General features: G+C 40.6%; 1 protein-coding gene across 1 annotated transcript in view; it reads left to right on the top strand.

Annotated features, from left to right (window-relative positions):
* Positions 1–12872, top strand: part of RRAGD (Ras related GTP binding D) — a 31773-nt gene that overhangs the window by 16678 nt on the left and 2223 nt on the right. Inside the window, exons 4-6 of the mRNA XM_077811673.1 lie at positions 532–646; positions 6549–6691; positions 10093–10241. Of these exons, the coding sequence (XP_077667799.1) occupies positions 532–646; positions 6549–6691; positions 10093–10241 (407 nt within the window). The remainder of the gene's footprint in view (positions 1–531; positions 647–6548; positions 6692–10092; positions 10242–12872) is intronic.

Here is a 12872-nt window from a genome sequence, read left to right as displayed (position 1 = left end):
GGACATTAAAAACTTTAATGCTGTTCTTGGGACTTGTGAAATAAGAAATGCCATCATAATGCATATAGTGCTTCACAAACATGTTAATTCATAGAGTAGCTAATCACTTTGGTGGCATTTTTTCATTGTTAATTTCATCCCTACTATTTTCAAGGTGTAAAGCAATACATAAAAGCTATGTAATATTGCTCTCCTGGTATACAGAAAATGTTTTCCAGAGGATATTGAAGTGGGAACTACATCATTAAACTCCATATATAGCACAGATATGCAGTATCTATGGTTTTATGTATTCATATTGTATACTGTCATGCTAAATATAGCCTTGAAAATGTATGTAATTGTTTTAATTATTGACTTCAGTTTGTTGAAGAGCTGTGTTTTAGAAACATTATGCAACTTCTGATCACAAGGGAAAAATGTATAACTTCAAGTACTTTGTGTTTCAAAATATTTTACATGCTCATTATGACAGATTCAGAATGTTCCTTTTATATGGCTAAAAGGAAAATATGGTGACATTTTTTCCAGCTTTTATCTGACAAGCATATATGATCATTCTATATTTGAAGCCTTTAGCAAAGTGGTACAGAAACTGATTCCACAGCTCCCAACCCTGGAAAACCTCCTTAACATCTTTATCTCAGTAAGTACTTTTGTGTACTTTCTAGATTTTTGCATAGAACTGATTGAGTACAAGAAAACTTGTGATTTATTCTGTAACAATTGAATCCTAAAAACTGCTATGTGCCTTTTTGAAAGATGCTGTGCACACCCAGTTTCAAGTGAAGTTAGTAGGAGCTGAGGGTTTCTACCTCATGAAGGATTTGCACCCAAATGCCTGCAAGATTTACAGAACAATGTAGCTGCATTTTTTCTAAACTGAAAATATTTTGAGATCGTCAAATTATTTTTCAAGGTTAGATGGTGCATAGAGTGAGTTGACAGTCATCCCTCATCTGTTTAGACATTGGTTTGAATGTGACCTAGGTCTGTGTGGTATGTCTTCTCTCTGTTTGTTTTTAAACAGCACTTGACATTTTCATAAATTATAAGGCCAGAAGGGATCCTTGTGATCATCTAGTCTCACCCATTCCCAATCTCCCATTATCATAGAAAGTGATTGAAAAGGTGGTGGTAGTTCAGTTCTGGAGGCACTTGGACAACAGTACTAAGATACCGTACTGAGCATTATACAAGATCTAAGACAGATAGCCGTATAGCAGTATCCTGGATAGGTTCCCATTTGGGTGACAGCCTTCACTGATGTTGACAACATGCCAGTCATTAAGAATCAGGGTCATAAATAATCTTATGTTGGGATCAGCTGCCCGTTCTGGAACTAGCAGAGGGTTTGTGCTGAACCATTCTGCAGCTCTTGAGATGATTGACCATAGGCTGTTTCTTCAGTGATGGAGGGATGTTCTGGTGTGTCTGGAGATGCCCTGTAGGTGTTTTCAGTTATGCGTAGAATGCAGGAATCAGTTGATAGTGATGAACAGTTCTCTATCAAGACCTTGAAAAATGGTGTCCTTGAAGGATCTGTACTGTGCCTCCCATGTTGCGCAGGGTATATCTTGCCAAGGAGGCTTGTCCAATTCGTAAACACAGGGTAAAGTATAATCAGTAAACAGTGACATACAACTGCCTCTCTTTTGCCTTTTGTACCTGGCTAGCTCTGCAACATATGAACAACACTGTAGGTGTGATGGCTCAGAACTATCTTATCTTCAGTGTTGGGAAAATCAAATTCTTACTCCTGGGTAGAGGTAAACAGATCACAAAATTAAGAGGCTTGTTCTTCCTTCACTTCAGATATAATACATCAGATTAAGAATCTTGATATCAGTTTTGATCAGGCTTTTTCCATGGGAAGCCATGTGTTGGAGATGAAGGGTGTTTTTTCAGCTGAGCAATATGCACAGGTTATGTTTTCACTTATCCCATTAAGACCTTCCAACAGCAATAGTGATCTATTGTAATGATTCTGGGGGTGGAGTAGTTGTAGCAAAGTTTCTCTGTCACTGGGAACTCTTTCAGAATGCAGTAATATATTTGCAATCATGATCATAGTATGCCTGACCTGTAGTCTTTATAGACTACCTACCGCTTTCCAGGCAGCCAAAATAAACTAGCACTGTTGGTCCTTAACTGTGTAGGCCTTTGCTACATACAAATCCTTCCTTTTGAGCCTCAGTCAGAGGAATATTTGTTGTTTGGTTTGGTTTTTAGCAGGATTTTGTTTATTTTTATCAGAGTATCCCCTAGGATATAGAATTTGTTTGGTCCAGGGGAGATAAAAATCAATAACTTTTTGAATTAAAATCAAACTAAAGCTTACTTTTGTTTTTTAAATCTGACACTCTCTTAAAAAAACTGAAATTGGATTTACAACAATCTATCTAAAGGGTTCAGTTCAAAATCAGTTTAATACTATGGAATGGATCAATATGTGACAAAAAATGCAAAATACTAGAAATCATTATGTGTTCTGTACACTGTATAGCTTATTGAATAAAAATCCTAAATACAGCTGGATGAAAACGTTACAGGCCTGACTGTGGAATGACTTCTGATATTCCTTAAAACTCCATATATATTTAGGAACAAATCCTGGCCCCCTTCACTTTGAGGATAGACACACAGTTTGTTTCTGTTCCTTAATTAGATAAATGTCATACATCATAGCTATCGCATCACTAAGCAACACAGCTTGAATTTCAGATATTGAATATCTCTAATCAATCCACAGAGTAAAGAAATGTGTCAGACATATTTGATTACTGAGGAAATGGTTATTTGTTTTGTTTTTCGTTTTTTGCTTGCAGATATTCAGCAAGAGAAAGACGCTAAATGAATGAGAAATTATTCATTATGAATTACTCAGCTATATTGAGAACTCTTGGGAAAATCTCAGTCCCAGAGCATTCTAAGGGGCAGTTACTGCAAACACTCACTACTGGACGTAATCCATGTGAGTAGTCCCATTGAAGACAATGGGACTATTACCAGACATAGTGCTTGGTAGGCATTTTGGAGCATGGAGTACGTCTTCCCTTTATGGAGAACACTTAGCATGTTTTAGATTTTAATACAATCTAAGTAATAAGCAATTTTTAGGATTGTGAATGCTTAGATCCTTAGTCTGCTGCTGTTGAAGTCAAAGGCAAATTTCCATTGAGTAAAACAAAAAGTGGGAGCAGGTATTTGCTTTTGTTCTGTTTTATGGCATCCTGAACACTTGGGAGGAAGTAACAACAAAACCTATGTTTTAAATAGCATAATCCTTCATGTGACGGGAATGTACTGGCAATGTCTTTTTAACTTTCAAGCAGTGAAATACTTTGTTGATTGTAAAATTATAAACACAAAACATTAATTTCTAACATACCAAGTTCAGTGGTTTTGTTTCATTCTCACAACCTAACTTACATATCCTATATATATGTACTATATACGGATGAATATAGTAAGATGAGTAAAATTATCAAGTGCCTAAGTGCAATTTCCAAAAGTAACGTAGGGTATGTGTGCAGCACAACTAAACACCTATGGCTGGCCTGTACCAGCCAACTCGGGCTCGCAGGGCTTGCGCTGCATGGGGCTGTTTCACTGCTGTGTGGACATCTGGACTCAGGCAGGAGCCTAGGCTATAGGACCCTGCAAAGTGAAAGGGTCCCAGAGCTCAGGCGCCAGCCCGAGCACAGAAGTCTACACAGCAATGAAACAGCCCCGCAGCCCAAGTCTCGCGATGTTCACAAACCTGACTTGGCTGGCACAGGCTAGCTTCAGGCTTTTTTTTCACCTGTGTAAACGTACCCCTAGGCACTTGGTAGCCTACATCTCATTGGATGTGCATGGGATTTAGACCCCTAAGCCAATTACACACTTTTCAAAATTTTATCTGATGTCTATGAAAATTAAAAGTAAATATTCTCCATTTTTACAAGAATTAATTTTGTTAAACCAGGTGTCTGCATAAAGAAACGTACATTTTACTAAGCCAAAGATTTAGCTTGGTGGATTGGGAATATTTTACTTTAAAATACATCAAACAGTTACATGTTGTTGGCTCTAACACCTGCTGATGAAAGTGAAGTTTTCGTTAGGAAACTTTAAAGATAAAGTTGATTTTTAAATTAAGCTTCTCTACAATAGATTTAAACTGGTGATTTTAATTGCCTTAGTTTAAATCGATTCACTCTAGCTTCACATCCTTTAAATCCAGGGCAGCTGGATATTACCTCTTCCTTCCATTTCTTTTTCCTACTTATGTATTATCACTCTCTCAGATTTGTTTAATATGTTTACTTTTAATGTGTGTTTACATTTTTGGATATATTAGAAACTATTTTTATGTTGTACAGCACCTTTCTTATCTCTGAAGTGTTGTGGGGTACTCTGAAAACAATAAAAGACACCTTATTTAGAAGTGGGCCCAAACTAGAATCACAGGTGCACATCCCTGAAACTTCAGTGCTGATTTTTTTTGAGGTAAAACAAACTTGACTCGCTTTCTTAAAAGCAAAACAGTATATAAGGCACAATCCCATCAAAGTCTGTTAGGGTATTGTCAGTGTTTTCAACAAGGGCAAGTTTGAGCCAATGATATTTCAATCATTCTTCATACACTTTCCTAAAAAGTAACATAATGCTGATATTCTATGCACTTCCTATTATTATTACTGGAATATTTTAGGGTATTGACTTGTTACTATATCTTACCTGACTAACTAACAATATATAATGATATTGATCCTTCTTGTTTCATATTTTCAGACTTCTTTTTCTGTGTATATGTATGTGTACCCTTTTTTGTACTGTCTCTAATTTTATCTGAGCAATTTCTTCTTTCCTTCTGAATTCTCTCATCAACCCTCTCCTTTCTCCACTAAAGGTATACTATGTTGATTATGCCCTCTTAGATTATAAAACTCTGATTTTACATTTATCTTTACTCTTCTTTACTCTGTATTTCTCACACTTGGAAATACAAAATAGAGTAGTCATTTTAATTCTTTTTACAGAACTTTTCTATTCAGTTTCATATTCAACTCATGTATGAGACTACAATATTTGAGTTTCAAACACTGCAGGAGACTAAAATAATAGGGGATTTAAATAATTTAAATTGAAATTAAAATCTTGTGTTTTTGTAAAACCTGAATTTTTAGATGAATTTTGAAGTACATGAGGAATTTTTGTGTTAAAATGTATCTTTTTTTCTCTTTTTAAATTGTACAGATGCCATTTTGGTCAGATGTGACAATCAAATATTATTTTTTTGTTCTTGGGTTTTGAGGAATTGTAAGATATCCAGAGTGTGTAGTCTATAAATTTCAATATACTAGAAAGTGTTATTAAGAACAATCTATGGTGTATGTTTTCCAATTGAAATAAAAGAAATTCAAGCCCATGACACCTATTATTACTGATGGGAGTTCCCAGGATTAGTCCCCTTTGTATTGATGGATGAATTTAGGTCCTTTAAAATTAAGCTGCCCAAAATGTTATGGGCTATTGTGCTGAACAATACCCCAAGCTGAAATCCCTTAATTCCTGGAAATGGGTGAAAGGTAGCAGGAAGGTCACTTTAATCTATAAATATTTGTTAAATAGTTCTTTTGAAAGAAAACAGGACCGAGTGAAATGATTGTTAACTGAGTTTGTCTGAACTATCAAAACTGTTTATCAGAGGTTTTCAAGGCTTCTGATGGAATTATGGAATTGCTGTAGCAACAGTTCAGACCTGTATTAGGCAGCACCCATAAATGGACTTTCTTCTTATCTGAAACTTACTTTGATTGGCAAGTTTGGAAAAGTTGCCTCTCCTTCTGGATGTTTCTTTTCTGGGGAGCACTTGGCAATTTTGTCATGATCCCCACTGAGAATTTTCCCTTTGTTTCAGCCACTGGTGCAAATCTTTATTGTTAACACTATGTTTTAGTCATGGGTATTTTCAGTAAAAGTCATGGACATGTCATGGGCAGCACACAAAAATTCACGGCCAGTGACCTGTCCATGACTTTTACTACATACCCCTAACTAAAACTTGGGCTGGAATGCCGCCGATGCTCTGGGGAGTGTGTGTGAGGGGGTGATCTCGGGGCCCTGCAGGTGCTGGGGGTGTGTGGCCAAGGATCCCCGCTGGTGCTGGAGCATAGTGGGTGGGCTGCGGCATGCAGCTGGGACCCTCACTGGTGCTGGGAGGAGGGGGTGGTGCTGGTGGGGAGGGGATTGGTGGGGCTCACAAGCTCCCTACTGGGCTCCGCATGTCTGCATAGCTCCAGTCAGGAGGGCTCCTCGTGCTGCTCCTGCCACAAGCACTGGCTCCTCAGGCGCAGCTCCCATTGGCCTTAATGCTGACTGTGGGGGTGCCTCTATGCGTTACCATACTATAAATATGAAACTGCTTTAATGTATGGTTAATATGATTGCATATTAATTTTCACTTGTACTTGCTGTCTGTGTGGTAGGGGTGGGGTATACAAGCTTGGTATTATTTGTAGAGACGTATACCTTGAAAGGATTTTTTTCTTTGTTTCTAGAATTCTGGGATTGAGAAAGCATTTCTGTTTGATGTAGTCAGTAAAATTTATATTGCAACGGACAGTACTCCAGTGGATATGCAAACTTATGAGCTCTGCTGTGATATGATAGATGTTGTTATCGATATTTCTTGTATCTATGGGTAAGTAGATTGTTGTTAATCATGCTCGTTAATCTTGTTTAGCCACCTTGTTAGGCTAGAATACATAATATGGTAACTAAAAACTGACTGTCGTACAGATTGGAATGACTTCGAAACATTGCAGATTTACAGGCAACACAGTACTTACTGTATGTCGCAGTGAATGGGAAATCGCCTAAAGTAACCCAAATACCTGTAACCCCACAGAGACTTTAAATATGCTATGATAATAGCTAGAGCCTTACCTAATACACCATCCATTTTGGTCAATTTCATGGTCGTAGGATTTTAAAAATTATCAATTTCATGGTTTCGGATATTTATATCTGAAATTTCATTGTGTTATAAGCATGAGGTCCCAACCCAAAAGAGGGTTGAGGGGGGGTCTCAAGGCTATTTTAGGGGAGTTGTGGTGTTGCCACCCTTACTTCTGCGCTGCTGCTGATGGAGGTGCTGCCTTCAGAGCTGGGCAGCCGGAGAGCAGCGGGCAGCACAGACATGGGAGTTGCTTGATGTGTGCGGGGTCATCACTTTTTTGTGGGGGAGAAAGGGCTGGCCTTATGGGTGGGTGACCGCCTCTGGCCCCGTAGTCAGGGGGTGCTGTGGGTCCCCCCCTTGCCAGCCCAAGGGCCCTTTAACCCTTGAGCGCTGGGGAGGGGCAGGTCTGGGGACAAGGTTCCAAAACCTTTGTAGAAGTGGGTGTCCACCAGTACCAGGCAGGCTGGGGGCAAGGATGTTGTTGCGCCTCTAAACTGCAAGCCTCGGGCAGACATGGATCAGCACAGGCAGTTCCCCCTCTGTAAAGCGCAGTCCCAGCTGGCACCACTTCAGGCCTGCCTGAGGCTTGCAGTTTGGGGCGGACAATATCACCCCTGCCCCCCAAACTATGCCCATGTTAAAAGTGGTGGGGCATGGCTCCCTGGTTCTGGTGCAGTTGGCTCGGGGCGCCCCAGCCGGAGGCTCCTACCATGCGCCAGGCTCCAGCTGCTAGTCCTGGCTGGGCTGGGGAGGGACAGGACTTCCGCTTCTCTTGCAGGGGCCACTCCTGGCACCAGGTCAGATCCGCTTCCGGGAACCTGCCTGGCTGCAAGAAGCTCTGCTCCTGCTCTCTGTAAAGTGACCCCTCCCTCTGCGGCTGGGGAGCAATGGGGGCAGGAAGCGGGGTGGGGGCGCAGAGCTTCCGGCAGCCAGGGAAGGTTCCCAGCGGTGCGTCTGACCTGGCCCTGGGAGTGGCCTCTGCAGAAAAAGAGGAAGTCCTGTCCCTCCCCAGACCCGCCAGGACTAGCAGCTGGAGACTGGCGCATGGTAGGAGCCCTGGCTGGGGGACCCCCAACTCTGCCCTTCCCTGTCAGATTTCACAGGGGAGGCAAGATTTCATGGTCTGGGATGTGTTTTTCACGGTCATGAATTTGTTAGAGCCCTAATAATAGCTATTAACATAGAAATGGGGAGGGGAGGGGACCATTCTTTTAAAATGACATTCTTTTGTGAATCTCACTGTTGAATTTCACACACAAATGTTTGCCATTTTGTTTTAAAGTGCAGCTTCCATTACTATTCTTGTTTAGTTTGCCACCAAATGGTACTTGAGCATATGCTACTCCTTGCCTCCTTCCTCCTCGTACTCTTGTTCCCAGCTATCTTGACTTTCATTTTCCCATCCCCTTCCATTAGCAATCATACACTTCACTGCTGTAACTGTAAATCTTCTAAGGTATCTGTTATAGCTTGATCCTGAGATATGTGGAACATCCACTGTTCCCACTGAAGTCAGGATCATAGTGAGGTAGAAATAGAGCATCCCGGAACACGGCCCTCTAACGGCTAATCCATAAAATACTCAATAAAAAGTGTGTGGTGGCCTTTGGTACCTGCAAACACTGCAATAGGGTCTTTAACGATAACAAGTGGGCAAAGCTCTTTCTAAAAAAGAATCCTATCTTAAAGGTACCAGTTGAATCATTTGCCTGGCTCTCCAAGTTCTACAGTCCTGTTAAACGTATAAAGCATAGTTTTGGCTGAGGTACAGTACACTTAGATTTTTAAAAAGGGAGAAAAATTGTAGAATGTTCTTATAGTTTATATTTTATTACAGATTGCACATGTTTAGATGCTTCACTAATCTTACAAAAGCTTGTGCCTTGCAGATACATACAATACTTCGGGATCAGCTTCTGTAACATTATATTTTAAGGAAAAAGCTGCTGCTGTGTACATCAAAAATAAACAGATCTAATTTGTTACTTGTTGTGCACCATTAGTGGACATGGCACCTTAAACAGTATAGGTGTGCAAAAACTGTGACTGTCCCATGCGCTCTTTAAATAACTGTTTAGCATTTGTGACCAGTTAAAAATCTCTGTTTGTCATCTTATTGAGATATAGTATAGCTTAGAGACATAAGGTAAGACTTGGTATAAAGATTTTTTTAACTGATTAGGATTATTTTAGCTTGCAGAGGTGTGCGAGAGTGAGAAGAGTAAGTGATTGAGACATTAAACTGCAGAGATGCTGCTCTGATGCACATTTGACCTTTCCCCAAATACAAGATCAAGAGGCCATATAATGAATTGAAGACAAATGTAAAAGCAATAAAAGGAAATGCATATCCACAGAATGTGGAATCTTGAACTTGCTGCCCCAAGATATTGATGCGAATAGTTCATGAAACTGGGAATTGGTCCTGCTTCGAGCAGGGGGTTGGACTAGATGACCTTCAGGGGTCCCTTCCAACCCTGATATTCTATGATTCTATGATTCTATGAAACTGAGGCGCCCATTTAGAGTAATAAAATTGCTATGTGCATTTACACTACTGGGATCAAATTACAAGGTTTATCACAGGTATTTGCTGATTATCAACTTGAGTCAGGAAGAAGTCTCTCCGCTTGGTATACTGTTGCATAAGTAGGTGCATTGTGGGGAATTTAATGCATTGACCTGAACTGTCAGTCATCTGCCACTGCCCAAATCAAGTTACTGAACTCAGAATTATCAGGCCAGAATAGAGTAATTGTTTCACAGTCTTTGTTTGGACTAAGGTCAGAGTGTTGTATATTAATAAAAATGCAAACAAGTTTGTGGTAGATTGGACTATAACAGACAGGAAAGAAGTGTGGTTTACTTCAGGTATGTGACAGTCAGGATATCTGGGTTCTGTTCCCAGCTCTCATAGACTTCCTATGTGACTTTAAACAAGTCCTTTAATCTTCCTCTCTGTCTCCATTTTCATAGTGTGTAAAATAAGGATAATACGTATCTCACAGTGAAGTTATGAAGCTGAATTTTTTATAAGCACATTTTGAGGTATTTAGGTGGAAGTTTCTATCTATACAGATAAGTAATTTAAATTTGTCCAGTGACTTACTACATGTTTTTTTTTTTTTAATTTTGCCATTTAGGCTCAAAGAAGATGGCGCAGGAACACCTTATGACAAAGAGTCAACAGCAATCATAAAACTGAACAATACAACTGTCCTTTATCTAAAGGAGGTGACAAAATTCCTTGCTCTTGTTTGCTTTGTAAGAGAAGAAAGCTTTGAGAGAAAAGGTATTTTTTATTTTTTGGTAGTAATAGATTTTTTACATTCTAGTGGTATCACAAATATAAAATAAAAGCATATTTTGATATGGCTTACATATCATTGTGCTTAAAAGTATGAGGTGTTTGTGTTGCCACTCAGATAAGATGAAATGATAAATACATTAACAACTTTCCTGTGTGAAAGAAAGCCATACAATCAAATGTCAATGCAATAAGACTTCCATTTATACTAATACAAAAATAATGATTGTTTCAGCACATCCTTGCTAACTTTGCATTGCACTTATTGGTATTAGAATATGCAATTGTAATATCTTATCCACACAACCCAAGGGAAAATCATTTGAGTCCTTACTTTTCAATAAGAAAAGACTTGTTTTGTTATTGCCTCTTCAAGATTTTTTTTTTAACTGCATGTTTGGAAACCATGCAGTTTTCAGGTTTTGTGTATCAGGTACTAAGCTTGTGAGTGACCATTCCGACTCTTGCCAAGGTGAGTGTTAACAAATCTAGTTCACTGTCCAGCTGTTCATTGTCCTGTGTGTATTGAGCTTTTGGTCTTAGTCAGATTCCTAGTGGAGAGGTATCTGTGTGTCTCACAATCCACCCTTACTATTGGTTCTAATAACCATACTTGACAGTCTCATAGACTGAGCTGTGAAGAATGAACTATTGTCGTAGCCCTAGAATGCACCTCCTCCCTCTCAAGATTACTGTACGTAAGCAGGTCAGTATGTAGTAGTCAGCAATACTGGTGCTATCCCTGTTCAGTGAATTGATTAGAGGACTTGTCTCATTTTATGGAATTCCAGTCATAGTGGGTATCTTATCAACATTGAATGATTGATTGGTGTTGGTGTGAATATATAGCTCTAGTATCTTTGGTGTTGTCAAACTGGGATATTTCCTTAGCCCTGAAGCTGGAATTAGCTCTTATATTTTTAATATTACAAGTTGTACTAACACTAATAGTCATCAGAATAACAGCCGTGTTAGTCTGTATTCGCAAAAAGAAAAGGAGTACTTGTGGCACCTTAGAGACTAACCAATTTATTTGAGCGTGAGCTACAGCTCACTTCATCGGATGCATACCGTGGAAACTGCAGCAGATATTATATACACACAGAGATCATGAAACAATACCTCCTCCCACCCCACTGTCCTGCTGGTAATAGCTTATCTAAAAGAGACTGGGAGTGGCTGAGTCATTATGCAAGGTAGCCTATTTCCCCTTGATTTTTCCTACACCCTCCCCCCCCCCGGACGTTCTGGTTAAACTTGGATTTAAACTTGGAGAGTGGTCAGTTTGGATGAGCTATTGCCAGCAGGAGAGTGAGTTTGTGTGTGTGTGTGTGTGTGTGTCCCGGGGGGGAGGGGGGGGAAAAAAGCGGTGGGGGGGTGAGAGAGCCTGGATTTGTGCTGGACATGGCCCACCTTGATTACCATGCACATTGTAGGGAGAGTGGTCACTTTGGATGAGCTATTACCAGCAGGAGAGTGAGTTTGTGTGTGTGGTTTTTGGAGGGGGGTGAGGGGGTGAGAGAACCTGGATTTGTGCAGGAAATGGCCCACCTTGATTATCATGCACATTGTGAAGAGAGTTGTCACTTTGGATGGGCTATTACCAGCAGGAGAGTGAGTTTGTGTGTAGGGGGATGGAGGGTGAGAAAATCTGGATTTGTGCTGGAAATGGCCCAACTTGATGATCACTTTAGATAAGCTATTACCAGCAGGACAGTGGGGTGGGAGGAGGTATTGTTTCATGATCTCTGTGTGTATATAATATCTGCTGCTGTTTCCACGGTATGCATCCGATGAAGTGAGCTGTAGCTCACGAAAGCTCATGCTCAAATAAATTGGTTAGTCTCTAAGGTGCCACAAGTACTCCTTTTCTTTTTACTAATAGTCATGACATTGTAAAGAACTCCAAAGCAAGTCTGCCAGGCTTAACCCAAATTTTGCTGTACTTGCGCTACTGTGTTAAGACCTTCTCCAGTATATCCTTTTATTATGGTGAATTTTTCTTTAACTATACTGCATTATAGTGTACAAAGAGTGTAATTTTGGGGTGCTTATTGAAAAGGCTACACTTTAGAAAACAAAGCATGTAGTGAACAAACAATGCTTAATAGGCTTGGTGCTAGATCAGGGGAGGGCAAACTACAGCCCATGGCCAGATCCAACCCATCAGGGCTTTGGATCCGGCCTGCAGGATTGCCACCCCCATGACGCCATGGGGCTAAGGCAGGTCCCTGCCTACCCAGGCCCAGTGCTGCTCTCAGAAGCGGCGGCACCTGCGGCTCTGTGCTCTGCCCTCGCCTGCAGGCACCGCCTCCCACAGCTCCAATTGGCCGAACCCGCACCCCCTCCTGCACTCCCTGCCTTGAGACCCCTGCCACACTCTGCACCCCTCCTGCACCCCAACCCCCTGCCCTGAGCCCCCTGCTACACTCCGCACTCCCTCCCACACCCCAACCCCCTGCCCAAGCCCTACATTCATTGCCCTGCATACAATTTCCCCACCCAGATGTGCCCCTCGGGCCAAAAAGTTTGCCCAGCCTTGTGCTAGATCATTCATTATTTTATATACTTTTATCATGTCCCCTTTTATTCATCTCGTTTCTAACAATCCCATTC

This window comes from Eretmochelys imbricata, chromosome 3 (assembly GCF_965152235.1).
Source record: "Eretmochelys imbricata isolate rEreImb1 chromosome 3, rEreImb1.hap1, whole genome shotgun sequence".
Classification (NCBI taxonomy): Eukaryota; Metazoa; Chordata; order Testudines; family Cheloniidae; genus Eretmochelys; species Eretmochelys imbricata.
The sequence above is the reverse complement of the archived record's forward strand: the minus strand, read 5'-3'. Positions and strand labels throughout refer to the sequence as shown.